This window comes from Drosophila obscura, unplaced genomic scaffold (genome assembly GCF_018151105.1).
Source record: "Drosophila obscura isolate BZ-5 IFL unplaced genomic scaffold, ASM1815110v1 contig_150, whole genome shotgun sequence".
NCBI classification, from domain to species: domain Eukaryota; kingdom Metazoa; phylum Arthropoda; class Insecta; order Diptera; family Drosophilidae; genus Drosophila; species Drosophila obscura.
In genome coordinates this window covers 7,681,183-7,707,893 of record NW_024542736.1, presented here as the reverse complement: position 1 = coordinate 7,707,893, position 26,711 = coordinate 7,681,183, and the positions used below count along the sequence as shown (strand labels likewise).

At 47.3% G+C, this 26,711-nt stretch overlaps 6 protein-coding genes and 1 long non-coding RNA gene across 11 annotated transcripts; 3 read left to right on the top strand and 4 right to left on the bottom strand.

Annotated features, from left to right (window-relative positions):
• Nucleotides 1-561: 561 nt before the first annotated feature.
• On the bottom strand, nucleotides 562-4,901 carry LOC111066876 (DNA damage-binding protein 1). Its single transcript, XM_022355807.2, has 7 exons — nucleotides 4,683-4,901; nucleotides 4,108-4,519; nucleotides 3,123-4,047; nucleotides 2,697-3,048; nucleotides 1,425-2,619; nucleotides 968-1,364; nucleotides 562-903 (listed from the first exon to the last, which is right to left on the bottom strand). The coding sequence occupies exons 1-7, from the start codon at nucleotides 4,741-4,743 to the stop codon at nucleotides 823-825; spliced, it is 3,423 nt and encodes a 1,140-aa protein (XP_022211499.1). The 5' UTR covers nucleotides 4,744-4,901; the 3' UTR covers nucleotides 562-822.
• Nucleotides 4,902-5,593: 692 nt separating this feature from the next.
• LOC111066833 (gametogenetin-binding protein 2-like) lies at nucleotides 5,594-8,790 on the top strand. Its single transcript, XM_022355737.2, has 4 exons — nucleotides 5,594-5,904; nucleotides 6,496-7,062; nucleotides 7,125-8,339; nucleotides 8,465-8,790. Exons 1-4 carry the CDS (start codon nucleotides 5,809-5,811, stop codon nucleotides 8,672-8,674), a joined length of 2,088 nt encoding a protein of 695 aa, XP_022211429.1. The 5' UTR covers nucleotides 5,594-5,808; the 3' UTR covers nucleotides 8,675-8,790.
• LOC111066834 (mediator of RNA polymerase II transcription subunit 27) lies at nucleotides 8,699-9,928 on the bottom strand. The gene is made up of 3 exons (XM_022355738.2): nucleotides 9,681-9,928; nucleotides 9,358-9,624; nucleotides 8,699-9,278 (listed from the first exon to the last, which is right to left on the bottom strand). Exons 1-3 carry the CDS (start codon nucleotides 9,848-9,850, stop codon nucleotides 8,834-8,836), a joined length of 882 nt encoding a protein of 293 aa, XP_022211430.1. The 5' UTR covers nucleotides 9,851-9,928; the 3' UTR covers nucleotides 8,699-8,833.
• A 216-nt stretch (nucleotides 9,929-10,144) lies between these two features.
• On the top strand, nucleotides 10,145-11,841 carry LOC111066835 (calcineurin B homologous protein 1). The gene is made up of 2 exons (XM_022355739.2): nucleotides 10,145-10,302; nucleotides 10,964-11,841. The coding sequence occupies exons 1-2, from the start codon at nucleotides 10,236-10,238 to the stop codon at nucleotides 11,464-11,466; spliced, it is 570 nt and encodes a 189-aa protein (XP_022211431.1). The 5' UTR covers nucleotides 10,145-10,235; the 3' UTR covers nucleotides 11,467-11,841.
• Nucleotides 11,828-15,183, bottom strand: LOC111066832 (protein transport protein Sec23A). Of its 3 annotated transcripts, none has more exons than XM_022355734.2 (7): nucleotides 15,129-15,183; nucleotides 14,656-14,944; nucleotides 13,327-14,594; nucleotides 13,096-13,249; nucleotides 12,470-13,018; nucleotides 12,280-12,300; nucleotides 11,828-12,111 (listed from the first exon to the last, which is right to left on the bottom strand). In XM_022355734.2, exons 2-7 carry the CDS (start codon nucleotides 14,932-14,934, stop codon nucleotides 12,022-12,024), a joined length of 2,361 nt encoding a protein of 786 aa, XP_022211426.1. In that variant the 5' UTR covers nucleotides 14,935-14,944; nucleotides 15,129-15,183; the 3' UTR covers nucleotides 11,828-12,021. The 3 variants fall into 3 exon arrangements, with proteins under 3 accessions (XP_022211426.1, XP_022211425.1, XP_022211428.1); XM_022355733.2 differs by having other exon boundaries at nucleotides 14,656-14,953; nucleotides 15,129-15,148; XM_022355736.2 differs by lacking the exons at nucleotides 12,280-12,300; nucleotides 15,129-15,183 and having other exon boundaries at nucleotides 14,656-15,048.
• A 348-nt stretch (nucleotides 15,184-15,531) lies between these two features.
• LOC111066945 (metastasis-associated protein MTA3) lies at nucleotides 15,532-26,693 on the top strand. Of its 3 annotated transcripts, none has more exons than XM_022355911.2 (13): nucleotides 15,532-15,741; nucleotides 17,385-17,546; nucleotides 21,156-21,263; nucleotides 21,588-21,940; nucleotides 22,071-22,391; nucleotides 22,459-22,647; nucleotides 22,721-23,005; nucleotides 23,083-23,333; nucleotides 23,398-23,648; nucleotides 23,719-24,072; nucleotides 24,136-24,263; nucleotides 24,329-24,444; nucleotides 24,515-26,693. In XM_022355911.2, the coding sequence occupies exons 1-13, from the start codon at nucleotides 15,714-15,716 to the stop codon at nucleotides 24,648-24,650; spliced, it is 2,682 nt and encodes an 893-aa protein (XP_022211603.2). In that variant the 5' UTR covers nucleotides 15,532-15,713; the 3' UTR covers nucleotides 24,651-26,693. The 3 variants fall into 3 exon arrangements, with proteins under 3 accessions (XP_022211603.2, XP_022211605.2, XP_022211604.2); XM_022355913.2 differs by having other exon boundaries at nucleotides 24,329-24,448; nucleotides 24,515-24,578; XM_022355912.2 differs by lacking the exon at nucleotides 21,156-21,263.
• On the bottom strand, nucleotides 19,792-20,625 carry LOC121403813. The gene is made up of 2 exons (XR_005967473.1): nucleotides 20,452-20,625; nucleotides 19,792-20,396 (listed from the first exon to the last, which is right to left on the bottom strand). It is a non-coding gene; the product is annotated as an uncharacterized LOC121403813 (long non-coding RNA).
• Nucleotides 26,694-26,711: the final 18 nt, after the last annotated feature.

Sequence of the window (26,711 nt, the reverse complement as noted above, 5' to 3'; positions counted from 1 at the left end):
TTAGACGTGTTTTACATACTACCAATATTTTCGATTCCGGGAATACGTACTATCTAAACTACAGTAAACATCCAGGGAACTCTTTACTTAAAACTAAAATTAAATTTTTCAAAGTATGGAAGTACGAAAAAAATAAAAATGTGTAAAATAATGTTGGTTTCCAATTTACTTTATTTACTCCATTGCAATGGACCAACATGCAATATACATATAGTATGTAGGTATAAATGAAATTCTTGTTTGGCAAAATGCTTAATAATTATGAAAATATAGTGCACACAATTTTTAGTGGTAGGCAATTTTAAAACTAGTTTCGCTTTATAGCGAACATAAAGAAGACTTCTGGATAATTATAACTCAGAGTGGGGGAAAATGCGATCTTAAGTTTGTATGAGAATGACGGCAAAACACGCATTTAACGGAACGCGTCACTCGCCTTGCAATCCGAAAACGTTGTCAAATGTTATATATTTTTCCTGTAACCAATAAAGCGAGCGCGCACTGCTGCGTTTAGTTTATGAAAACGCCAGTCAAACCATGAAATTAACAATGATTAGGCAATGTCGAAATACTTTTGACTTTTATTAAAGTGGGGCGCAACTTTGTAAGAGCTTTGAAACTTGTTAATTTGTTCTTTTTTTTTTTTGCTACATTTGTCAAGTCTTAGTGCAAGCAAACATAATCGAGAAACATGGTGGGGAGGCGAGTGACGTCATTGCGGGGTTAAGCAGGATACATGGTATCGATGTTTCATGTACATTCAAACAAATTGTATGGGTATGGTTTTTTTTTTATATAATTATATACACATAAATTGCCGCCTTAATGCATTCGAGTAAGGTCCTCCACTATTTTGATGACATCCTCCACATCTGCGCCCTTCCGTTCCCCGTTAAGCGTCAACTGAAAGTGAGAAGGGAAAACCCTTAGTATATTGGAATACATGTTGGAATTGCTGTAATCGAACCTCTAAGCCCAGCACAGCATCTCGCATCTTGTCGCGACTCAAGTCCAAAAAGCTTTCTATCAGATCGCCATCGATGAATCCTTCGCTGGGCTCCACTTTGGTGTTGATTTGGAAATTTCGATAATAGGTGTGCTCGATTTTGCCCACCGACTTAATGATCTTCTTCAGGCGCTCCTCTAGGCCATGCAGGAAGTCGTAAAAGTCCTGCGGTATTTGGGTGACAATGCCAATGGCTCCATTGCATGTCCCATACAGCACACATCCATTGATGGGCGTGGTGCGCTCGCCCACATTCTGCATCACCAAAGAGCCATGCCGAAAAACGTTCACCGTATCGCCCAGATGGAAACGCGCCAGCTCCGGCAGCAGCTGACGTTCCTCGTCGGTGGTGGCAGCACTAGAAAAAGTTACTTTAATTATCCGAATATTTGTATAGTTATAGTTAATAGAACTATACCTGTCCTTCTGGCACACAAACAGATTGCCGTTTGTCTCCGAGCCCAGAAACGTATCGTCATCGAGTATCTCCACGGCACGCATCCACTTTGGCTCGCAGTCGCGGGCGATCTCCACAAAGATTCCCTCCATCTGTTTGTGCTGCAGCAGCGTGATAGAGCGCATCAGATCGCCCACTAGGATGAAGTCGCCCTTGGCCTTTAAATACAGCGCCGCAATCATATTCTGGATGTTGCACTCCATACGGAGCTCCTTCTCGTTGGTCCACTCATAGAGACGTACAAAGCTGCCAATGCCGGCCAAAACCTTGCCATTAAACTCGACTAGGGCGTAGCACGTTCCATCCACCTTGGTCTCGGCCACCTGTGTGAGCTTGTTGTCGTGGTAGTGAAATATAATTATGCGCCCCACCTTCGGCTCCGGCTCGTCGGGTATGACCAACGAGGTGGCGACCACATAGTATGTGTTTGGATCGTCCCCCAGCTTGGCTGACATCAGTGACGATATGGTCTCGGGGGCTACGAACTGGTGGGCATGCAGCACCTCGAAGGTATTCTGATCGATCACCAGCAAGTTGTGCACGTCGATCTCCTGTCCAACCTCCGCATTGGCTGCCGTGGAATTGTTGCCGCCCGGCTTGGGCAAGATATTCGAGCTACATGTGATATTCTGGGCCTGTGTGGAGGCGCTGTTGCGCAACGGCTTGGCCCCGCCGCGTCCATGAACATCGATGCGCAGCGTGGACACAGCAAAGGTCTGCGACGCCTCCTGATAGGCAATGCGACGCGGTCCCTCGCCCAGGGGCACCGTACGGATGTGCAGTTTCTGGATCTCGTCAATGGTGCCCAATATAACCGAGTTCTTGGTGGCCAACGCCAAGCTGTCTGGATAGGCCTGGGCATTCAGCGAGCACATGTGATTGACCTCCTTCAGATTAACGTTGGAGAAGACGAGCTTGTGGTTCGACGAATAGATCACCGTCGGACGGTCGGAGCATGCAAATACATTGGTCGTGGCAAACGATCGGAAGGTGCGCAGCGTTGTGGGCTGCGTACCGAGCGTAACCTTCTTCTTGTCCGTCAGCTGCCCGGTCGCCTGGTCCATAATGAAGTAATACATCGAACCATCGCCAAGGGCGCAGAGCAGATAGTGTATGCCCTCGAAGGTGGTCATCAGTATGGAGCGGGGAATAATTTCTGCAATCGAATCGATACGATACGGTTTCGGTTCACAGAATGACGCACAAAATTTGAGTTCAATATTTATTGTTTACCTCCGCTCAGCTTCTCCGTGTAGATCGTCTCTAGATCGGGCAGCGACAGGATCACTGCGGATATGTCTGTCCACAAGCCCACGGCAATCAAGTCGGATTTGTTTTGCGTCTCATCCAACGGCGTTATATCCAAGCAGGCCACCTCATATGCCAGTGTCTTGCGCGCCTTCTCTACCAGACGGCCATCCTCGATGACGATGTAGAAGATGTCGCGTGCCGATGCCAGCACAATCTGCGTACTGTTGCAGGAGACGACACCAATAGAGCGATCGCCCTCTGGCCGCCATTCGCAGATCAGTGCCTTTGTGGCACTTTTCACCAGTCTCACGCTGTCCGATGTGACTTGAATTAGCTGAAGAGGGAAATTCTTCATTAAAGAGGGCAGGCACCACCAAGTGGTGGCTAAATGAGGGAGGGATTTCAAACCTGATCATGTTCCACATTGGCGCAGAGAAAAGTTTGCAGATCGCTGGCAAAGCCGGGAATCTCCGTTTCCTCCACTTCCTCGCCAGACAATGTGAGAATCCTTGTGTGTCCCACAAAGGCCAATACGAGCGTATTCTCGTATGGACTGTCGTCGATGCCCACCTTCAAGGACCACATGCCCTTTATCCCTGGCAGATCAATGCAGGCATGCTCTTGAATCCCTATTCCGATGCGAATGATGCGCAGGGAGCCATCTTTGAAGCTCCCCGAGCAGGTGATGATCTGACCCTGTCCCTGGCGATCCAAGTCAACGACGGCAATGTCCAGAATGGGTGCCAGATTGGTGAAGTTCTCCACTGGTATGACGTAGGAGCCCTCGATTGACTCGGAGCTGAGGCGCACCAGCTGCGAGTCGCCATGGCGGGCGCCTATGTAAAGGAAACCATTGTCCAAGTAGGTAATGCACTCTGGTATGGAGATCTCGCCGAGTTTCTCCACCTTGATGTCCTTGACAGTGACGCCCTTGCTCGTCTCGGATGTGCCCAGGAATAGCATGTACAGCTGACCGTCCATGTTGCCCAGCAAGTATCGCAGTCCCTTGCCATCCACCCTCGCATAGCAGTTGATGGTGCTCTGGCGGAAGGTGAGCGGTGCCACCGCATGGTAGTTGCTGCCATCGTGGTAGACAATCGACTCGCGCCCAATCACGATCACGCCGCCGATGGGTGACGGTACGGGTATCAGCATGGTGGCTTCCGTCTCGACATTGTCCTGCTTCCATGCAATTTTCACGAATTCCTTCTCTCGCAAATTAATCTCATGCGACTTGACGTGCCGTCCATCGTTGTCCTTGTGGATGACTATGACTGTGGGATTCAGGCAGCCGTGCAGGAACTCCACATCGTACACGTTCAGCTCGTCCATCCTGATGCAAAGGCAAAACTCAAATTATAAAGAATTTTTATTTGCATTTCATTCAAGTTACCGCAAATTGGTTGCCTTTAGCTCGCTTGCCTCCTTGTCCATGGGTATGATGGTGAAGAGCCCCTGGTACAGGCACATGCCGATAACTCGGGCCTTTGGATCGATGGCAGCAATGACCCCGCCCTCCGACGGAATGCCCGCCGAGTCCGAGACATTGCCGTTTGCCTTGGTTATGACGGTGATGCTGTCGTTGACCATGCGCGCCTCCAGTATCATGACGTTGTAGCGACGAGTCAGTATGAAGAGCAGATCCTTGTTGCTGTCCGGCGGCCTGAAGTGGCGCATAACCGCGACGGTGCCATTTATGTTGATCTCCTTGAGCGGGCGCAGGCCCTCCGGCGTGACGAGGTCAATCTCCACCTGGTTGTTGCGGGCGATAATCAGGTTCAGGTCTGTGGGCGATGTAAAGTTGCCTGGAAGACAAGAGACAGAGCACAACAATTGAGATATCGATCCGCCATCATGTAGCTTGTGTAATCAAGGCGAAGAGCCGGCGAAACATGCATGTTGTTCTGTTTCTGTTCCCGATGGAGAGCCGAAACGAACGCAATTTGTCTCCCCCTCGCTTCCTCATACCAGTTAAGCAGGCTACAACCGCAGTGGGCTTTTGCGCGGTCACCACGTAGTGATGCGACATTTTCGCAGAAGTTTCCAAAGTGCACCAAACTGAGAGACGAGACACTCAAAGATTCAAGATAAAACACGCGTTTACGGAAAATAAATTTTGTTCGCCAAACGCGCTAAAAAATTGTTCGGCACCTTGGCGTTGCTTTACGTTTTCCTGTCATCTGGTAGCACTGCGTAGAGCTCAGACAATCGATGACACTATACTATCGACAGATAATAATGTATGTAGCAAACGTGTAGTTACCATGTAAAAAAGGGACATTTTTGCTGACCTGTGTTTAAACTTTAAAGCTTAGTTGATAAGTAATCCAATAAATGGGAGTCCATATATTAATCAAGATTGTGGAAGATTGATTCATATATTTGATAAAATTATATTTTTAGTTAAAGTCCTAACTAGCTAGTAATATTAAATCGAATATCAAAATCGACGAAATTCAACGTCTTGTCGTGTCCGTCAGTATATTTACGGTATATTTTAAAAATGGCAGGTATATTTGGGTATATTTCTGTGGGTCAGGCGGTATATTTTATTGATAAGTCTTGTGGGTCTGTCTGTCCGTCGGAAACTAGAGCTGTCAAACGATTGATAGTTGAGCCACCGATAGTTTTGAATTTTTTTTTTAAATCGATACTATCGTAAAAGGTATCGGGCTAAAATAATTATTAAAAAACCATTGAAACCCTTTAGGAACTTTTCCATTGTAAAAATTAGATGCCACCTGTCGATTTGCTTACAAATTTATCTTCGTATTTTAGAGCAGCGAATCCGAACATATCCGAACAAGAGCAACAACTGTAGCTCGATACTATCATGATAGTCGATAGTAGCGGATAGCAGCAAAACCCTCGATTGTTTGACACCTCTAGTTTGACATTACCTACTACGTGTTTGACATAAAAAATATACATTTTGCAGCTGAATTTGGAGCGACATTTACGAATTGCATAGAGATATACTAGTGCGTATTATTTATTAAACAGTGTAAAGTTTTTTTGTTGCTACTCCCCCCCCACCCGCTGGAGAAGTGTTTCGAAAAGTGCCTGAAATTGCCTTCGTTGGCTCTCGAAGAACATGGCGAGACTGACAAAAGTCTATACCACTGATGACGATGATTCTGGTTATGTTGGTCGCAGGCATTTACCCCTGGTAGCAGGCGATAAACTAATGGTAAGTTGGTACCCAATATATTATGCTTTGTCCGCACAGATTTTCTATATGTAAGGCGAAAAATGACTGGCAGCAGAACCCCTCACACTCGCATGAACAGCAACACACACACGCACACACTCTCCCTCACTCATGCCATGCAGCTTGTCCAAAAACTTTCATAACACACGGGTATATGTACATGCATATGTATGTAAGTGCCTGCCTGCATATGTGTGTCGGTTCGCCGTCTCGTCTCACAAACAGCTCGGAAATTGTAATTGTGCGTTTCGTTTATTAATTGAACTTGATCCATGATATTATTCTGCTGGCAGTTTTCCATCAGCTGAGAGTGTGTGTGAGCGAGAGGAGGCTCAGTCTCTTATTTCTGCACCTGCCACCCACCCCACCCGCACCCGCAACTTCTCGCTGCTTCTCTTCTCCCTCTGTCGCCATGTTGTTTGAAATTGCACACAGCAGTGCAGCCCAAGAGTGTGAGAGAGAGGGGGACAGATGAAACGCTGCCGCTGAGTCGGTAGCAGCGGATGCACCCAAACAGGTTCCACTCTCGCTCAAACCGATCTAACCGTTCTTTTCTCGACGCTTTTCCAGATGCTAATGGACCTGAACAGCAAAGGACTCGTCATCGACAGCCCCCTGATACGGGGTCGCGACCTGGAGGAGTTCTCTCGCAAATTCAGGCTGCTCACAGAGGCCGAGCGTCGCCAGTCGCTGGAGATTGATAGCGCCAGCTTTATGGCGGTGCTAAATCAGTGTGTGCAGTGCGTGGGCTGTCGACGCCGGGTGGAGCGATTGTACTATCAGCTGACCGAGTCGGGACATCGCACGCTCGATCCGCTGGAGCTGCGAGACAAGGCCAAGCTGGGCATTGCCGAGGAGAAGCTGAAGACGCCGCAAGCCCTGGGCACGCTGCTCTATCGACATCACGAGGTACTCAACAATCTGCTCGATAGTAAATTGCGCAATAAGACGCGCTGTGTCCTGCATTCGCTGGACGCCTTCCGTGCCAAACCCTTCTCGGAGACCTGGCGAGAAGTCTGGTCCGCCATGAAGAGCAACTGCCGCAACGAGTTGACCATCATCGAAACCAAGGAGCTGCACGATGTCTTGGAGAACTATCTAAAGAAGCACAAGTTCTGCTCTGGCTGTCGGACAAAGGTGAGAATTGCAGAGACAGCTCAAGGATACATATGTCTAATGTGCTGTTGCCACTTTTGCAGATTGAACGCGCCTATAAAATACTCATTGGTGAAATCTCGGCCAAAGAGAAGGGCTATGCTGCTCAGCTGTATGCCCACATCCGCAAGTGTGTCCCCGACCAGCACATACACGTGAACACGAATAAGATTGAGTTCCTCGATGCCCTGATCAAGCGTGCTGAGCCTGAGGTGAACGGCAGCTATTCGAAGCTGCGCGAACGCCACGCCAAGACGCTGGAGATCGCACAGGAGGAGGTGCTCACCTGTGTGGGGATGATCATGTACGAGCGGCTGCGTCGCATTTACGTAAGTCTGCGCGAGGAGGAGCGCGCCTGCCAAGTGCTGGCTGCTGTGGGCGTGCACGCACTTTGTCGCAGCTTTGATACATTTGTGGAGCAAAAGCAGGGCATCAGCAATTTGGAGCTGCTCTACCAGGAAATTAGTCGCGCTGAGAAGGCCAAGGAGCTCAAGCGTGAGCTGAAGAAGCTCAAGAAGAAGAAGAAGAAGGACGAGAAAAAGAACTTGCATCGCCAATGCGAAGAGAGTGCGGACGCGGACGTAGACGCAGATGTGGATGCAGACGCGGGCGAGTCTGATGACGAGGAAGAGGATGTAGATGTAGATGCAGATGTGGATATGAATCTGGAGGAGCATGTGGAGCTAAACGATTTAGGTGTCGACGATGGCATTGTCATGGAGGCAGTAACTCTTGCGCCCGAGCCGGAGCCAACGCCTCCAACCAATGACAAGCCAACGAAATCGAAAGCGAAGAAGCAACCGAAGAAAAAGAAGCAGAAATCTGCCTCCAAAAAAGCCATTACGAAGCAACAGCCGAGGTCTACGGTATCGGCTCCTCAGCACCTGGATGATGAGCACGAGCACTTGGACGTCGCCAGTTGCGTTTCATCGAATGTTGCCAAGCTGCTGCCAAGCGGCGCTGGCAAGTGTGATGAATGTTTGGCGCCCATGCCAAACTGTCCTTGTGAGCAGGATGTACGCGACTCTGGCTATGGAAGCGATCCCACGTCGCACATCAATTCCCGTACCTCCAGCGTGGTCTCGTCGCCCGAGGGATCGGAGGTCTCGTGCTCAGATGGACTGTGCAATCACGACGGCCCCCTGGATGAGGATCAGCAGAATGGCTCGGATGTTGCAGCCCGCAACAGCTTCGTCTCTGATATACTCGGCTGCCCCCCTTCGCAGTTGGAGCACAAGTTTTCATTGTTGCAGATGTGGGTGAGTTCGTTGACAGATCGTTGGCACAGACACAGCCATAAACTGCAGCAGGATTGCAGATCGTAGATGGGAAAACCTTTCTGACTTGTAGACTCATTTATCTATTTTTCTTTTTTGGGTTGCAGGACGACTTTGACGACTACGATAAGGACGATGAAAACTGTTACATTCCCCAAGAGGTGGTGCTGGCCTTCGAGTATCATCACGCGGAGGTGATGCAGCAGCGCAAGCGACTCCGTGCCACTCTGCGCGAAAACTTCGAGCGCCTGTGCCTGCAGCGGGGTGTTCGAACACAATATGCTGCAGCAACCGCTGCCACCTCAGTTGGCCATTAAAAATGCATTAAACCGTTGTAGTTATTCAGTCGAGCGGTGCGATTTCTAAAAATCAGCACGCATGCATTCAAAGTACATATAATTTTTTGTTTGAAATAAATGAAGTATACAAGTTATGCTTATAAAGTTATATTTAATCTTAATGTGAGCACTGAATCGTCAGCAGTTGCGACATTCCTCATGAAAGGGCTCCAGTGTGCGCAGATCCCGCCAGGTGGGCGGCAGGCCGTTGGCTATGTACTTGCTGCAGCGCTTGCAGGGTTCGAGGAAGAGCTTTATGTGACTGTTTAGCCAGGTCACATAGCTCTTTACCGCCAGGTCGGGTAGCGTGGGGGAGAAGAAGTGCAGCATGGCAGAGTGGGCGTGCTCCTGGACTTTGCGGAATACCTCGTATCGGGACTCTGCCCACAGGTCATCCTGCTCGAGCGGCTCGTCGTAGCCCTTCACCGTCACCCACTCAATGAGCACGCCCTTGAAGACAATGGCCGCCTTCAGCACATTGCTGATGGTGACGATCGCCACGGCGTTGGAGCCAAACGGACGGAATACTCGGTATGAGGTGTGCGGCGGGGTGTTTATTTCGCTCAGCAGTTTGTCTATATGGCTGCATAAACGAATGGGCGTTCGAGGTCAATGGCAGCTGGTGCGTATATGTACATGTAGCTACATCGCCGGAAACTTACTCCGGATCATTGTTAAACGAAGAGAACGGTAGGCGCGGGCGCTTTTGCGAGCAGTAGTTGTACGACCGCCGCAGCGTGTTCTGGTTGAGATTGTTGAAGGCCAGGAAGCTGTGATCGTGCACCTTGTCGATCCACTTATAGCTATTGACCAGCTGTGGATACAGAGCCTGCCGGTCCTGAGATGTCTCCTGGGCCAGGTACGCCGTATTTCCCAGCGAGTAGGCCGTGGGCGGTACTTGCAAACCATTTATCAACTGCTCCACTTCACTGCAATTAGTCCACCATATAAAATAACAACAAACTAATTGTCTCGATTTTCTCACCGCAATTGTGAATTTATGGCTCCAAATTTCTCCTGAAAATCGTGGACAAACTTGTTTCGGCTTTCTTCCACTCCCTCCCCATCGGTGCCGTCGGCCAGGTGCTCAAAACACTGTCGTACATTCGAACGCAGGTTCTTAACGGCAGTCAAAGTGCAATTTAACTTATCCATCTATTCAAAATATATTATTTTATAAACAAATGTTTTTAAGTCGTTCGACTTGCAACTTCTTGTATCGATAGCGCCATGTTGCAGCCGATAATTCAAGTTCAGCTTATCGCATAAAAATATCGATATTAGCAAATATCCGCGATGAACATGACAGTAGAAACTCTCGGGAGTATCTGAATAGTTTTGTCAATTCAATTTGTAAATACAACATCAGAAAAAAGTATCAATTGATTAAAGTTTCAGAAAAGTAATAAGTAAATATATTTTCAAAAAATATATCGGTACTTTGAAATATTATAAACTCACATCACTATTGCATCCGAATTGATTAAATACTTCAGCGGGTGCCTTTCAACCATTTTCTAACAAAAATTTGCACGACGAGATGGGCAACAAGTCATCGCTGTTCCTGCGGAGCGAGGAGATAGCGCAGATTCAGGAGGAAACTGGCTGTAAGTACAAAACTGGGGCGGTAACCTTGGCCGAGAAGTCATCCATCGACCACTTTCGAAATAAATACGCATTGGGATACAATGTACAAAATCCACTGACTGAAACAATTCTAGCGCTTGAGCGCTAAAAGCTGTTCAATTGCTTATACAAATATTTGCGCTTCCGTGCGATTGCTGCGCTGGCTGGCTCCATAGTCTTGCCAGTGGCCTTGCCTCAGTGGCGTCTGGTGTTTGTTTGTACCTTGGTGTGGGTGCTCTAAAAAACGAAATTACATATTTAAATATGTACATATTACAAAAGGCTTCCGCTTGCCTTATGCAAGCGCAATATTCCCAGTCAGCAATCAATTTTCATTCTAATTACAATTACAATTACACCTGCACGTCCCGCGTGACGTCATCGGCAATCCCCCCCTTTCAGTGGCTATATGGCGTCTGGGGGGCAAAAGTCGGCGCGTATCTATGCCTGTGCAATTATCTGGTGTCCGAGACCGTGTAAATGCGATATGTATTGGGGCGATAAGCTCAATTGAAATAGCCGCCAACCTCGTCGGACTTGTATCCAGTGCTGTTCGAGCAGCCACTATCAGTTCCCATTCCCGCTGATAAGAGCTGATAATTCAGGTGAATTTTATAACAACTAATTTCGACTCATTCACAGTTACTCCCAACCAAATCGAGAGATTGTACTCGCGCTTCACGTCGTTGGATCGCAACGACTGCGGGACCCTCTCCCGCGAGGACCTGATGCGCATCCCCGAGCTGGCCATCAATCCGCTGTGCGAGCGCATCGTCCACTCGTTCTTTGCCGAGAGCACCGACGATCGGGTGAACTTTCGGCAGTTCATGAACGTGCTGGCCCACTTCCGGCCGCTGCGGGATAACAAGCTGAGCCAGATGAACAGCCGGGAGGAGAAGCTGAAGTTCGCCTTCAAGATGTACGACCTCGATGACGACGGTGTGATTAGCCGGGACGAGCTGCTCTCCATTCTCCACATGATGGTGGGCGCCAACATAAGCCAGGACCAGCTGGTCAGCATTGCGGAGCGCACAATCCTGGAGGCAGACCTCTGCTGCCAGGGCAAAATATCGTTCGAGGACTTCTGCAAGGCCCTAGACCGCACCGACGTCGACACAAAGATGTCCATAAGGTTTCTCAATTGAGGTGTGCTCTGTCAGGATAAAATCTTGGACCAGAGACAGTGAGAGAGAGAGAGAGAAAGTTGGTGGGAGGGAGCTTCTTAGTCAGTGTGTACCAAATAGTTTAGGATGGAGGAGATGGAGTCTACCGAGAGGCATTACTTGTATTTAGTATTCGTTATGGAAGTGAGTGAAGGAGTGAATGAGATGCGGTTTTTTGTTGTTGATAACGTTTAATCTTTAATCTTTACGCCCTCCGCTGTGTGACCCGCACTTGATACATGATTCTTACTTAATTCTTTATTCCTGCGCTGTAATTTAATGTAAGGTTCTGAGGGCATTTTGTGTTTTTAGTTGCTTGCAAATAAAGGCCAACGGCGTGTCATTTAAATTGTTGAACATAATTTGAATAGTTTATTGTGTGTTTCAGACGATGATCAAGTGGAATATCTGTTGTGTTTATATCTGTATATGTATCTGTGATTGCATTGCCTTGGCCGAAAGCATTCCAGGATCAGCTCGTTCGTATTCTTAGGTTGAAAGCTCCTAGTGGAGCTCCTTCGATCAGCAGCGGGCACTTCATGTGGTTGTGGAGACGGCCAGCTTCTTGAGATGCTCCATAAACAGCTGCAGCGAGACATCGTCCGTGAGCACGGGTGCGCCGCCGTCCTGTCGAGACATGCCAAAAGATAATTAGTCAAAATGATGGGCAGGGACGGACGGGGAGGGGAAATGAGAGCGAAACCAACACCAGCACCAATACCAAAAAGAAAGCAGCTTAGAAACTACATAATAACAAAGCAGATTCCCATTGAACAGTGAACAAAAATGTACTACCGTCGTCTGACCAATGGCCGGCTGCGCATGACAGGGATACGGAAACGGAAACGTATGCACAATGAACAGTGAAACAAAACCGACAAAAAAAAAAAATAAAACGAGAATTTGTTTAAGAAACTGCTGAAAAAATCATCTGTCGAGATTTGTTAGCCAGCCGAGCTGTAGCTGGTGGCTGGCTGGAACTTACCTGCCCATAGGCATACATGTTGTTGTGCGTCTGCGATGGATTGACCTTCGAGAGCAGGAAGCGCGCCTGCGAGCCGCCGTGCTCGGTGTCGATATACCGGGGCATGGGGAATCGAGTCTGCAGAATCTCCTGGGCATCGTCGACTGGGGCCTGCAGCAGCTGCTTGAAGTTCTCGTACTCGGGCATGTCCTGGTACTTGAGGGCTCGCCACTGGGCAATCGTCTCGCCGTGATAGATGAGTATCTGGAAGAACGTGTCCATCAGCAGAATGCGATCCGCCTGGATCGAGGCGGTGTCCAGCAGCACGGGCTCGGGCGGTCCGTTGAACGAGTAGCTATAAAGTATCGGCTGTATCATGATCAACGACTGGGTGAGGTCCTCGCGCATCAGCATGTGTCGGTAGAATGTGGTCTCGTCGGGTGAATTGTTGAAGACCTGCAGGAACTGCGAGCGGCGCAGGTGGTACATGAACTGCGGGAACAGACTGAAGTTCTGCGACAGCCGGAAGCTGTTCGGATCGTCCTTGGTGTACTCGCCGAACTTTTGGCACTGCAATAAGCGATATCCCCACGAAATGGTCACAAAATTCGATCCTTTCAGACATTTTCAATGGGGTGTGTACTCACCAGGCGAATTAGCTGACGATCGACCCAGCGCAGAATGTCTGGTCCCTCGTCCGTCTCGGCACGGTAGACAACCATGCGAGCCATGAGGACGGCGGCAGCTTCCTGGTCAAACCCAGCACTGATATGATGCACATTTGTGGTGGCATCAGCCCAGCTATACGTAAGGAGAAACAGAGATGTTACAGACTGCCAGCTGCGGCACCCTCTGGCGGCGGCCACTCCACTACTCACTTTCTGGCCAATGTCGTGACGCGTATGCGCCGCTGACCGCTCGGATGCTGATACTGTGTTATAAACTGTATGCAGCCGCGTCCGCCCTGGGGAATGGGGGCGGCGTGCTGGTTGACAACCTCAAAGAAGTAGGCCACCGTGGAGCTGGGATTCAGCGTGCACAGCTTCCACTGCACCGTGTTGCCCATGCCGATCTCCACATCCGACACCGACGGGCTCTTCACATTCAGCGACACACACGAGCCGATACCTCCGGAGATCTTCAGCTCGCGCGAGCACTTCACCTCCAGCGTGGCATTGAATGCCATTTTCAGATCGTTGCGGCTGTCGCGCGCAAACACGCGTTGGAATGTCTGCTTGAACAGCGACGAGTTGAACGAGTCGCCCATGACCATATGCCCGCCCGTGGAGTTGCACAGCTGCTTCATCTCCAGCAAGCCAGTCTGGTCGAGGGCGCACGAGTAGATGTCGACGCTGTGGCCATTGGTGGCGGCACGCAGGGCCAGCGCATCAAAGTGCTTTATGGCCTTTTTCATGAACTTGACGTTGTCCTTGTGAATGTCATGGTGAGAGCGAATCGGGTGCTTCAGTTCGTCGTCGACCACTTGGCCGGGGCCCTGGGAGCAAGGACCACCGACGAAGGACATAATCCGACCACCCGTATTCGGGTAGGTGCACTCCAGCAGGCCGACTGCTATCGAGAGAGCAGCGCCCGTGGAGCGCAGGTAGCGCTTGCCCTGCGGCACCGGCCAAGGGTCGCGCTGTAGCTCGCTGAGCAGATCACCCAGTGCCGCGTCGCACTGGCTGATCGGCTGCAGAAACCGGTGTGCAGGCGGCACAGGTGCTCCACCTGCCGGCGCATTTGGCCTCTGCTGGCCGGGCATCGGCTGGCCCGGCTGCCCCTGTGGGCCCGGAGCAGCGCCGCGTCCGATTCCGAGCATATCCTGCACCTGCTTGGCGGTCAAGTCCTTGGTGCCGCGGAACACGTAGCTCTTGGAGCAGCCCTCAGCCCCCAGCTCGTGCACTTGTATCATCTTGCCGAACGTAATCAGTCCGATCAGGGCATTGGGCGGCAGCAGACTGAGCGACATCTGCAGCGAATCTTTGAGTGCGTCCAGCTCCTCCTCGTCCATGCAGGTGTCGACGAGGAAAATGAAGACTGGTGGCATGGTCGGAGCCCTGGTAATGGTGTACTCAATGGTGCTGAATCCGGGAATCAGCTCAGCCGGCTGATGTTGCTCCGAAATGGCCGCATATTGAGGGGGGAACTAAAACAACACGTCAACCAGCGTCAAGGCAAAGTTCACAAATGAGTAATTTTCTACTTACCGGATTGCGCTGGAAACAAAAGTTACACACCCACAACTTGGCACGGTAGTCCACCTGGCACAGAGGGTTTAGAATGGCACGGCAGTTGCTGCGCGTGCACAGAACAGGCTCATATTGTATAGGTGGCAAGTCGGGGCGCTCCTTAAGTGGCTGGTAAAGACACGCAAGTGGCACGACCAAGCGGCTGGCATCAATGCGACTCGAGGGCCACACATTCCACGTCAGACGCACTCCGTCGCGGTCCTCGTTCTGCTGGATGAACTCCTCGTAGGTAGTCATCGTGAAAAGCCTAAATTATCTATTAATAGTTGATTATAAATTGATACTAAGTTTGCTTGCTAATTGGAAAAATCGGTCGGCCAGCCACGTCACGGATTTGACAGCTAGTTGTGTAGCAAGAAGCTTCGCGAAGTGTGCGCACAACTACCAAACAATTGGAATTCTGCTAATTTATCAAAATCAAAACAAAGTACCTTTCTGCTCCAAACTGATTTGTTTTTTAATTGAATATGTGTGTGCTATTAAATTAAACTATCTTCCGAATTCAATGTAGCTTAGCTTGAACTGTAATTCAGTGAACTGTGAGTGTAAGCGATACCATCGCAAGTGAAACGGTTATTTGTGTATTCAATTTCAAATGTAAACATGCAACTGACTGGTTTTCTTATATGCAGATATGCTAAATATATATAATTACATGTGTAGTTGTGAATTTTAAGATCGGAAACTAGCATTTCAAAGTAATATTTAATAAACATAATAAATATTATTTAAATGTATCGATGCATCGATAAGGTAATGTATCAACAGTCCCAATGCAGCCCTGATGCAGCTGTTCACTCGTATGTATATGCGTATGTGTGTGTGTGTATTTTTTAGAGTTGAGTTGTTTCTAAGATGGCGACGAAAAAAACGCGTCTTATGTGAAATGCAATCATAACAACTTCAATTTTATGCTAATAAATGTGCCCTGACTTGAGACAAAACTATTGAAAAAGAGTGCTGAGCAAGTGTATTCAATTTTACATGTGAAAGTTTGGTGCGAAACTGTAGTGAAAATGGCCACAAATATGTATCGAGTCGGAGGTGAGAAAATTTTTTTCCGTACTCGCTTTTCTATCATCTTTCGTTATCGGCGCCGCCGTCTCACAGTTTCGCCTGCCCATCGTATGCCCATGTGTGCGTGTGTGTGTTTTGTCTGAGGAGAGACTCCAGAGCAAGGAATAATGAAAGTGCATCTTAATTACAACAAATTCTTAGCTGGGTCTCCCACTCATATCCATGTGTGTTATCAAAAGCATTGATAAACCCCACTCTGACCGCCAATAAGAACCTGCACTCTCAAAATATGTGGTTGGTTGTTTGCTAAATGCCGGAATGAGACGAGCTTCTACAGCGTAGATGATGTGTCGAAATCAACCATGAAACATTGGACAGCAGCGAGCCTATGAGGCAGATAGTCAGTCGGTGGAGGGGTGGATGGGATTGTGCATTGAACCAACAAAATTGTCGCAGCTGCAGCAAGTGTTTCAACATGTTCTGTTCCTCCCGATAAGCACCCAGAGCTCGTTCGCTTGCTAATGTGTGTGTGTGTGTGTGCGCGGTGTATGCTTTAGGGTGGGGGTAATGATGGAAACGAAATGAAATGGAATTGCATTTGCCAAATTGTGATTTCTATTGGTGTGTGTGTGTGTGTTTTCGTGTAATTGTGTGGGTAAAAGTGTATCTCATTTTTGTGCGCCTCCATGCTTTGTTGTGTTTTCTTATGCTAATGAGCTTTTTCGGGTTTCGGCTGAGCATCTTATGGTTTGGGTTCTGAACGATTTGGTTGTTCCCTGCCTACTACTTCCATCTTTACGCACTTTGCACGTTGGCCTATTGTCGGCTCGCTCACACCTCAGCGATGACGTTGCCGCTCGTCTCTATATGCAAATGAACGGAAAAAGCAAGCGGCTAATTAACCAAATCAAAATAAATACCAAAACTATATTAACACCGATGTGGGAATGCGTACATATACATATATCTGATTGCCTTTCTGGCACTTTTCCTGCGGGCGATTACTCGGCCCGGCCCATTCTGTCTCAGAATTTTGTCTCCATCAGCGCTTTTTGTTTGCCATTTTTAATGGCCACGCACACGCACACTCGGCCACATACAATACGCCAAGTATTGGTAGATACATATGTATATACGAACGGTACCACACTTTCTTTTTCATCTCTCTCCATCTTGCATGGCCAGCGAAATGTTACCAAATGTTGCCCAAGACAAGACAAGACACAGACAGCACAGTTGGCTTTTAGTTTTTTTCTTTTCTTTTCTTCTAACATTTTATTGCCGAGTGGTCAGCCCCAAGCAACGGTATTGTATCTGTTTCTGCGACAGGTTCGCGATGCAGCGATCACGATGCAGTTGTTGTTGTTGTTTTTGCTGCTCTGCTGCTGCTTTGCTCGATGGATTGGATGGATGGATGCCCACATTTGTATTTAATTGAGCAACGCAGCTCGCATACTTCTGACTGTGTGTGTGTGTGGCCGTAATTAAGCGGCATGTCCACGTATGCATGTGTGCGTTTACCTGTGACGTATGTAATGCCTGCTAATGAATGGAGTTGCAATATGTGGCTCCCCTGCCCACCCCTTCACGCCAGCATGCCACCATGCTACCATTCTCGACGCGACTCTATGTACAGTTGTGGTAACCCCCCCTCGTTCGTTTCGTTGCAGACTACGTGTACGTTGAGACAACGCCGAATAGTCCCTACCTGATACGCCGCATCGAGGAGCTGAACAAGAACCAAACCGGCAATGTGGAGGCGAAGGTCATGTGCTTCTACCGGCGTCGTGATCTGCCCAACCCACTGGTGCAGCTGGCCGACAAACATCAACGTAAGTATCCGCCATATGCGGTCGCTTAAGAACCAACAAAACGATTCTCTTTTTTTATTGTATTCGTATGCTTTTTTTTTTGGCAACAAAGTGAGGTTAGGTTGCGAAAAGTCGTCGTCGTTGTCGTGGCCTTCAAACAAGTTGAAAGCTAATACCTCCCAAAAACAGATCCCTAGCCTTAAGCACATTTTCACCACAAACACCAAAAAGCAGAGCGGGTAGGAATATAGCAAAGTCCGCCACCCCCACCACACCCCGGTAAGGCGGCCAGTGTGCAATGTGTCAAGGCATTCACTTCCACAAAAGCCACCAGGCCACCCACACCCGCACCCCCGCCAAAGCCAAACATCAAGAGCAACAAGAACCTCACTGACAACAACTGTAAAGCACACACAAAGTGAGGAGAAAACGGAATGCCCAGCATCCGTCGCATCCGTAGCAGCAGAAGCATCAGAGACCAGGCAGAGCCACATAAACATAATGTGTTGAGCTGCACTGTACCCAATGTCTCTGCTGCTGTTGCTGTTACTGTTTTCGGTTGCTGCTAGGCGGCGCCAACGCCAATGCCAACGCCATAGCACAGCGTCAATGTGAATGTGATACTCTCGAGAGTAGTAGGTAGACTTGCTGTCTACCTCTGAATGCTACAACCATACATACATACGACAAGTATATGTATGTGTGTGTGTTTGATTCTGTGTCTCTGTGTGTGTGCACGAAAATTTTCATGAGTGCTATAGAAGAAGTGGGACGTGGGTGAGGAGAGGAGAAGTGGGATCAGGAGCCATACCCCAATGTGGCACACGCAGAGGCGCGCTTTGCATTCATGTATACATACACACAGGCAGGGTTCGCCTCCCTTTTTTATTTCGCCCCCCTCTTTCTCGCTCTCTCTCCGCAGCCCCAAAAAAAGCATACTGGACTGTACTGAATGGGATGGGGATGGGATGGGGCACTGGGTTTCGACCAGTGCCGCCCGCTCGAACTCGATACGTGACCCAACGAAAATGCGTTTTCCGTGAGGAAGCCAGCCCAGCCCCCTTCCCATCCCATCCCAGCCAGCAACCCACTCGCCCTACGACATGCGCCGACAATGCCCATTAACGCAACCCCTTTCGCTCCCAACATGGGTCCGCTGTCATCTCGTTTCTGCTGCCCTGCCCAGTGGAGTTGGAGCTGGGAGCTGGGAGCTGTAGCACGAGCCGAGTGAGTACCCAGTGCGTGCGCCGTGCGCCGCCTTTTGGCGGGCCACTCACTAATCAGGCAAAAATTAGCACAAAAATCTAAAGTTTGAGCACAAGTGTGCCGCTATTCCAACCCCAAAACTGCTTCGAACTGCTAAGCGACCCACGACCTATGCATACCCTACCCTGCAGTCGTCCAAGAGATTCACGATGATAACAGATTCAAATTCGAAGCATGATAAGAATCTAACAATATCGAGGTTCAAGTATTGCTAGGGTTAGCGCTGCCAGGCCTAACACAATCCAAATTTATTGTTGCTAAAGTGTTGGCCACAAAGTCAATAGGAATAGACATCAGGCAGAGTACAGGGACAAAATCTCAAAAATAACCAAACGGCATGCTTCCTTCCTATGCTGCCTCCCACGCCAGGCAAACAAATCCAACCACGCCCCACCCACTACAGGGCCATTTGCTTGTGGGTGTCTGGCTGTGTATGTGTGTCCTATCTATGGCCGCCAAACAGCCACTCACCCCCAACCACGCGAACACCCCCCAACCCTCGGCTGATGTCGTTGTCTTCTCTGCGAGAGCTTCAAACACACAAACACACAAATACACAAAAAACACCTAATACCTACGTTGCTTTGGTTCTTCCTGTAACTCTAGAAATGCACCCACGCCCCTGTGTATTCGTGTATATCTGTCCGTGGGGGTGGGCTGCAACTCGACTTCTACCCCACGCCCTTTCCCTGATTCTGCTCTGGTGTGCAGTGGGTGGAGGAAAAGGTGAATATTTTCTAATCAGCCGCCGCAAAGTTTCAAGAGAATAAAATCCTCGAGGGTATCTAGTGAGTTTAAATCATGCAGTCCGCAAAAGATAGGATTGGAGGTAGAATTTGTGGGTTATTAATAAAATTTATTTTTCTGACCATTTTAACTCCATTTTAATTCAAAAATATATTTAAAAAAAAAAATTAAATAAATCGCTACGACATTTTTTAATCAGACACGATAACCGAGAGCAGGTTTATATTAATTAAATCATATAAAAAATACATTTGTTGATGTAATTAATAATATTTCATTGAGCTTACTAATTTTGCAAACTTTAAAAATTTTAACAGTCTTTCAAAATTTCCCAACGCAAAGGAATTATTAGATAAAAACCTCTGGAACGAAATATTTTAACTTTGTAGAACATTCGACCAGCAGTGTTCAGTGCTCCATTACTGTGAAAACTGATTAAAATTTGTTGTGTGTTTTGCAGGAAACAAAATGATACAATAATAGAATAGATATGAATCATAATCTTTGAATTTTCAATAGCCATTCCTATTTTTCAACACTGATATTTGGCTTTGATCTTAGGTTCAAGGTTGCTTATTAAGTGCCCCTTTTCTGTGATTTTTTAAATTTATCAATGTCATCGAAGAGTAGTTGCTCTGTGGCCACAGTTTCCTCACTTAGGCTCTCCTTCAATCGGGCTGCCTCTTCGACTATGCGTCGGTTTGCTTTAGCCATATAGTCCAAGTTGTGTCCCAAGATAACTCCATAAAGTCCCGTCCTAATTTCAGCGAATGATTCTAGAAATTTTCAAAAATGAATCTTTTCCGATTCTGAATCTGACTCCGTTGGTACGTTAGTGGGTACGGCATTAGTCAGGCTCTGTGGATCGATTAGATGCTGATTCTGGTTTAGTTCTCAAAGTAAAAGTTCTCACCGGTACGGCCAGGACTATAATCAGACAGAACTGCATCTTGCAATGTTTCAAATGGAACTGCAATTTTCCGATCGTGCTCGTAAGTTTTTATAGTAGTCGCAGTTGGACTACTTTGACATTAGTTGTGGCAATTATCGGCGTTTTCTAAAAATACGTACGACCGTCGGGTTCATCCAGCTGGACTCGGCTCCTACAGAGATAATTTCAAAAGAAAATATAAGGAAGAAAGAAATACAAAGAAATTTTATATTAATTTTTTAAATTGAGAGAGCTATTTGTTTCGGTACACAGATGTTGATTATTGAATGATTCTACTATGCATTCAATATGTGCATTATAAATGAAATATTGAAGCTTATTAAGTGTTGGGCAGACCTTTTGAATTCCTTTCGGCGAAACTCGAGTCGAGCAGCGTTACATTACAGCCTTGCACGAACAGGCAACCGAATCGATTTGGTGGGATTAAACATTAAATTTGGGTGTTTCTCCTGCCAGACGACGACTTTTTAAAGTGTGAATTATTCTTTATTTTGTAGCTAACCTCACTTTTAGCTGGACAGTGTTTATTTAATATTTAACGATTATTTAATTTAAAACTACCATTGCTTGAAACATGAACATTTGTAAATAAACGTATATCCCCCCCAAATGCACAAAACAAAAAAAACCAAATCAAATCAAATCGAATTGAATGGTAAAAACAGTGGCCACAGCCGAGGACTCACCGCTGGCGACCAAGCTGAAGAAGACCTGGCTCCGCACACCCGTGGGCGAGGAGCAGGCAGCGCAGGCTGTGCTCGATCCCTCAATAGGTACTACTACAAACCACACACAATCACAACAGCAAACAGCTGTCTTTCTCTATACATAATTTATGAAACTTTAATCGTAGCTCGAACTATATTTTTGGGAATGCCAACTATTTAATATTCTCTTATTTATACTATCGATCTCCCCAGCCCTAACGCTTATCCCTATTATTTTATGTTTGTCAAAGCTCTCACTGCTATATTCTTTTAGTTTAGTTGTTAATTTATGTTGTGTAGATCTCTCTCTCTCTGTCTCTTTTTGTCTGTCTATATTTTTCTCACTTGATTCTCTTGGTGCTTTAACTGTATTGGTCGTCTGCTTTTCAGCTGCCTTGGATGAGGAGCGCACAAGTCCGACGCAAGCGTCTGGCGGCGGCACTGGCGGTGCATCTGCAACCAGCAACAATGCTGGCAGCACCACTACCACCACCACAACCAACAGCAACAACAACAATAATAATAACAACAGCAGCAGCAGTGGTAGCGGCAGTGGCACTGGCAGTGGAGGCGATGCGGAAAAGGGCGAGGCGCTGACCAGCAAACAGCGCTACCAGATCAAGCACCGCGAGCTGTTCCTCTCACGCCAAGTCGAATCGATACCCGCCACACAGATACGAGGCAAGTGCTCCGTGACGCTGCTCAACGAGACGGAGTCCCTGCAGAGTTATCTAAATAAAGACGTGAGTCGTAGTTGGTAGAGGCAGCGACACAGACAGTCGGTGTTAAGCCTTTCCGTTTACCTTCTTAACAAATTTTCTGTATTCAAAATGTTTATTCTTTTTGTTTTTTTTTCATTGTGACGCCTTACAGGACACATTCTTCTACTGTCTGGTCTTCGATCCCAATCAGAAAACACTGCTCGCCGACAAGGGCGAGATACGTGTCGGCAGTCGCTATCAGTGTGATATTCCCGCCAAGCTTAAAGACACCGTCACGGACGAGCGCAAGCTGGAGGAGCTGGAGTCACTGGTATGGACGCCAGAGCACACACTGACAGATCGAAAGATCGATCAGTTTCTCGTCGTCTCGCGTTCCATTGGCACCTTCGCCCGAGCCCTCGACTGCAGCAGTTCTGTGAAGCAGCCCTCGTTGCACATGTCGGCAGCGGCAGCCAGTCGGGACATCACACTGGTAGGCAATCGAAAACCGGCTAAACTAATTCCCCATTTCTGCTAGTATTGATGGTATTTCTCTTTAGTTTCACGCCATGAATATTCTGCACAAGCACGACTACTCGATTGAGGAGGCCATGTCCTCGCTAGTTCCTTCCACTGGACCGGTGCTCTGTCGCGATGAAATCGAGGACTGGAGCGCCTCGGAGGCAAATCTCTTCGAGGAGGCGCTGGACAAATATGGCAAAGACTTTAACGACATTCGACAAGATTTCGTAAGTAAACAATCGCTGGCTATTGCCATTGATCGACGTCTTACAATTTTCCCATTTTTCTATCCGATTTTAGCTGCCTTGGAAAACGCTGAAGCAAATCATCGAGTACTACTATATGTGGAAGACCACCGATCGCTATGTGCAGCAGAAGCGCGTGAAGGCTGTCGAGGCGGAGCTGAAGCTCAAGCAGGTCTACATACCGCAATACAATAATAATGGTGGCAAGGGAGGCGGCAACGGAGCCTCTGTCAAGGCGGGTGGTGGTGGCGGCATTTACAATGGCACCACCAACGGCGGCACCGATCTCTCAAGCAACGGCAAACCCTGCGAATCGTGCGGAACAACAAAATCATCACAGGTATACAGCATATAGGACATTTAGTAAATTGCAGTAGCCAGACAATTCTTAAATCTATACCCGCTCCCTCCTCGCAGTGGAACTCGTTTAGCACCGGTCACATTACGTGTCGTCTCTGCCAAAGCTGTTGGGAATACTGGCGGAGGTACGGCAGTATGAAGTCTGCGAATAAGGGCGACGCCAGCAGCGACAGTGATGCAAAGAAGAAGGCCTTGGCTGCGACGACGCCCACGGCTACCGCTGCAGCAGCGGCTACAACACCCACAGCGGTAGTCGACCTCAACGATGACGAGAAAATCAGTGATCTAACCAATCGTCAATTGCATCGGTAAGTGCCTCTTCGGTCTGGCATCCCATGCATAATATCTTACCACCCAACTCTGACATGGCAGGTGTTCTATTGTCAATTGCGGAAAGGAGTTCAAGCTGAAGACCCACCTGGCACGCCACTATGCGCAAGCGCACGGCATTGCCATCAGCTCTGGCTCTCCGCGGCCCATCATGAAGACGCGCACTGCCTTCTACTTACACACCAATCCAATGACGCGCGTGGCGCGCGTCATCTGCCGCAGCATTGTCAAGCCCAAGAAGGCGGCGCGACAAAGCGCCTACGCCATCAATGGCCAGCTGGTTAAGCAAGAATGTAAGTCTACGATTTATAACACTCAAACGTTGCTGAACCATGCCCTTCTTACTCCTCATGTTTGGTTTAGTTACGAATCGTATTAGCGGCAAATCGCAGGCGGAGATCAAGAAGCTGCTATTGCTCAAGCCCAAGGATCGTGGCAGTGTCACTAAAATCGCCAATCGCCTGGGGGCGCCTGGCAGCGGCCCACACGAGTGGCTGGTGCTGACGCCCAAGGACAAAATGCCGCTGCCCGCTGTCGTCTCATTCCCCAAGCCGCCCAAAGCAGCGGATGGCAGTTTAGTCTACGATCGCGTGCCCAACAAAACGCCCGACATTGTGGCCGTGCCGGCCGAGAAGGAACTAACTATAATTCCAACGCAAGCAACATCAACGATACGAAAGCGGGCGCACGAAGAGCAGCAGCTGAACGGCACTGAAGGTATGTGAATATTATATTATTCACATATACAACCGTGTTATACTATATTTATTTCTGTTGCAGTAACCATAGTTCCCAGTGGACCGCCTCCAAAGAGGCCGAACAAAGATCCTATGCCCTCGCATTGTCCCAGTCCCGAGCAGTTTGCCGCCATGATGGCGGCATCGGGACAACCGCTCTCCAGACACCATGTGAGTCACCGCCAGATATGCTTGATTCGATCCCAATTGATCAATGATTCTAATTATTCTTTCAGCTCAATGGCAAACAGAAAATTGCGCAAATGGCCCGAGGCGGAAACGGACGCAAGCAGGTCATCAGTTGGATGGATGCGCCGGACGATGTTTACTTTAGGGCAAACGACACACACAAGTGAGTGGAAAACAGCAAATGGATTTTAGATTTTAAGAAATTCCTTAAATGCTTTGCTTGTGCATTTTAGAAAATCGCGAAAAATACTCTCTGCCGTGGATCTGCGCCGTGCGGCGCGCAAACCATGGCGCACACTGCCCATCAAGCCTCTGGCTCCCGAGCCGAGTAGCAGGCCCATTGAATCACAAATCGTCATACTGGACTGACCGTCGCCGGCACACACAACAGGAACATCAGCAGCATCAGCAGCAGCATCGCCAGCGGCAACCAAGTTGTTATCGTCTTCAGCAAACAGCAGATTCGAGCAGCAACATCCTCCATTTCCATACACCATGGATGCACTGCTTAACTAGTGACCATTCTCCGATTTAACTGGCTTGCCATGTACATACAACATACAACATACACACACCCCGCATGCATACCATAGTAAACAAACATCCAACAGACAGACATACCAGACAACCCGCATTCAAGTTAGGATCAGGCAGGAGTTACAGCATCATCCCTGTATGACTTGGTATTGGTGTTGCAGAGCCGGGAAAGAGAATCGAACGGCGAACCGCGAACCGAACCGATAGCAACCACAAAACAAAACAAAAACCACTTTATTAGCGCTTAAATAGATGTCTTTTTAAAAAACAAATAGTAAGATAGTAAGTGTTAAGGTCTGTAGTAGCAGTAAACAGGACAGGACGCAAAAAGGAAAACCATAACAAAATATTTATAAATATTTTATATTTTTTTAAATTTAAAAATCTCAACATACCGAATACCCAAACACACACACACATAAGTCCGGCAAATGCACTGCCACTTTGGTAGTGTAGTTCGCCACACAAAGCATGAAACTCAAATGATCGTTCTCGTTTAGTCATTCAGCGTGTTCTTTTTTTAAAGGAATAAATCCAATCCCTTGCATGGTTTCATTCTTGAGTATATGTATATGCATGTGTATGTGTATGTCATATATGCAAGGTCCCGCGATATATGATATATGTATGTTTTCTGTCGTAGATACTTTCTAAACGCGCTTCAAAGTTCCACTTTATATTTTTTAAGCCTAAAACCCCCCCCTAGCTAAGAACCAGATACGTAAATGAAATTGAAAGGCCTCTACCCGTAATTTTAAATATTTTCAGTCCAAAATTGAGTACGGGAATTGTTTGAATGCTTTAAATTGTAGAATGGGGAGAAATGTAACCTTGTTAATGTTAATCAGTGACAGTGACAGTGACAGTGACACGTGCAAAATGATACAAACATATTGATTTATGCTGTAACTAAACAATGGAATGCTTGAGTAACAATTGTACAGTAAAGAGTTTAAAGATAAAATTCGAATAAAATGTATTTTCATAATTTATATAAACGAAAGTTCAGTACTCTAAAGAGCGATAACATAGTAGGACCCCCACATCCATACCCACACCCAAAAACACAGACACAGCCACAACCACAACCACACACACACACACATCTAGAATATTATTTACGCATATAAATCCATAAGAAACTAAGCTGCAAAATACATTTAAAAATGTATGGCATGGCATAATAACGAGAGGAGATAACAGTTTCAAAAAAAAAATATAAAAACAAAAAAAACAAACAGAGAATGTCTAGACTCTAGCCTAGAACAGCCAGGGCAAGCGGAAAACAGAACCAGCAAATCATAAACAGAAAAAAAACATTTAATAAATGATTATAAAGAAATTTCGATTGTAAGCCAATATACTTTTAACTTAACATCTTAAGCAATTTTGTAAAATAAAACACTTCAAATTAAAATGGTTAGTTAAGTGAAGGAGAAGTCGGAGACGGAGACGGATGGATCGCGAGTGGTGCAAATAATAATACTGAAAATACAGTCCCCGAAGCAAACATGACCACAGCTAAAGCCGCGCGAATGTTAAGCAAGCAAACAAACAAACGATTTAAGTTGTTTTTATTTCCAAAAACGAAACACACACAGACACACATTTAAATCCAAGATCAGAAGAGAACCACTGCAATTGAAACTGCAACAGAATAAAACAAACAACAAAAAGAGAGACAAGCAACAGAAGCAAATCAAACAGAGCTATATAAATAATTATATACTTATATATATATATATTATATACAGATATACAGTGTAACAGTACATACGCGCATTGGATAATACATTTTTACAGAGCAGAGAGTTCTTCGCGCCAAACGACGAAGACGGACGGACGGACAGGACGTGTGAGACAACAAGCAACCGACAAGTTTTCCAAATAAAG

Coding starts and splice junctions, on each gene's coding strand:
- LOC111066876 (XM_022355807.2), bottom strand. CDS start 4,743: ATGTCGCATCACTACGTGGTGACCGCGCAAAAGCCCACTGCGGTTGTA. Junction 4,048..4,107: donor CTAAAGGCAACCAATTTGCG/GTAACTTGAATG, acceptor CCTTTGCATCAG/GATGGACGAGCTGAACGTGT. Junction 904..967: donor ATGCTGTGCTGGGCTTAGAG/GTTCGATTACAG, acceptor TCTCACTTTCAG/TTGACGCTTAACGGGGAACG.
- LOC111066833 (XM_022355737.2), top strand. CDS start 5,809: ATGGCGAGACTGACAAAAGTCTATACCACTGATGACGATGATTCTGGT. Junction 5,905..6,495: donor TAGCAGGCGATAAACTAATG/GTAAGTTGGTAC, acceptor ACGCTTTTCCAG/ATGCTAATGGACCTGAACAG. Junction 7,063..7,124: donor GCTCTGGCTGTCGGACAAAG/GTGAGAATTGCA, acceptor CCACTTTTGCAG/ATTGAACGCGCCTATAAAAT.
- LOC111066834 (XM_022355738.2), bottom strand. CDS start 9,850: ATGGATAAGTTAAATTGCACTTTGACTGCCGTTAAGAACCTGCGTTCG. Junction 9,625..9,680: donor GCCATAAATTCACAATTGCG/GTGAGAAAATCG, acceptor GACTAATTGCAG/TGAAGTGGAGCAGTTGATAA. Junction 9,279..9,357: donor TCGTTTAACAATGATCCGGA/GTAAGTTTCCGG, acceptor TCGTTTATGCAG/CCATATAGACAAACTGCTGA.
- LOC111066835 (XM_022355739.2), top strand. CDS start 10,236: ATGGGCAACAAGTCATCGCTGTTCCTGCGGAGCGAGGAGATAGCGCAG. Junction 10,303..10,963: donor GATTCAGGAGGAAACTGGCT/GTAAGTACAAAA, acceptor ACTCATTCACAG/TTACTCCCAACCAAATCGAG.
- LOC111066832 (XM_022355734.2), bottom strand. CDS start 14,934: ATGACTACCTACGAGGAGTTCATCCAGCAGAACGAGGACCGCGACGGA. Junction 14,595..14,655: donor TTTGTTTCCAGCGCAATCCG/GTAAGTAGAAAA, acceptor GTGTTGTTTTAG/TTCCCCCCTCAATATGCGGC. Junction 13,019..13,095: donor ATCGTCAGCTAATTCGCCTG/GTGAGTACACAC, acceptor CGCTTATTGCAG/TGCCAAAAGTTCGGCGAGTA.
- LOC111066945 (XM_022355911.2), top strand. CDS start 15,714: ATGGCCACAAATATGTATCGAGTCGGAG. Junction 21,941..22,070: donor AGAGTTATCTAAATAAAGAC/GTGAGTCGTAGT, acceptor GACGCCTTACAG/GACACATTCTTCTACTGTCT. Junction 24,264..24,328: donor AACCGCTCTCCAGACACCAT/GTGAGTCACCGC, acceptor TTATTCTTTCAG/CTCAATGGCAAACAGAAAAT.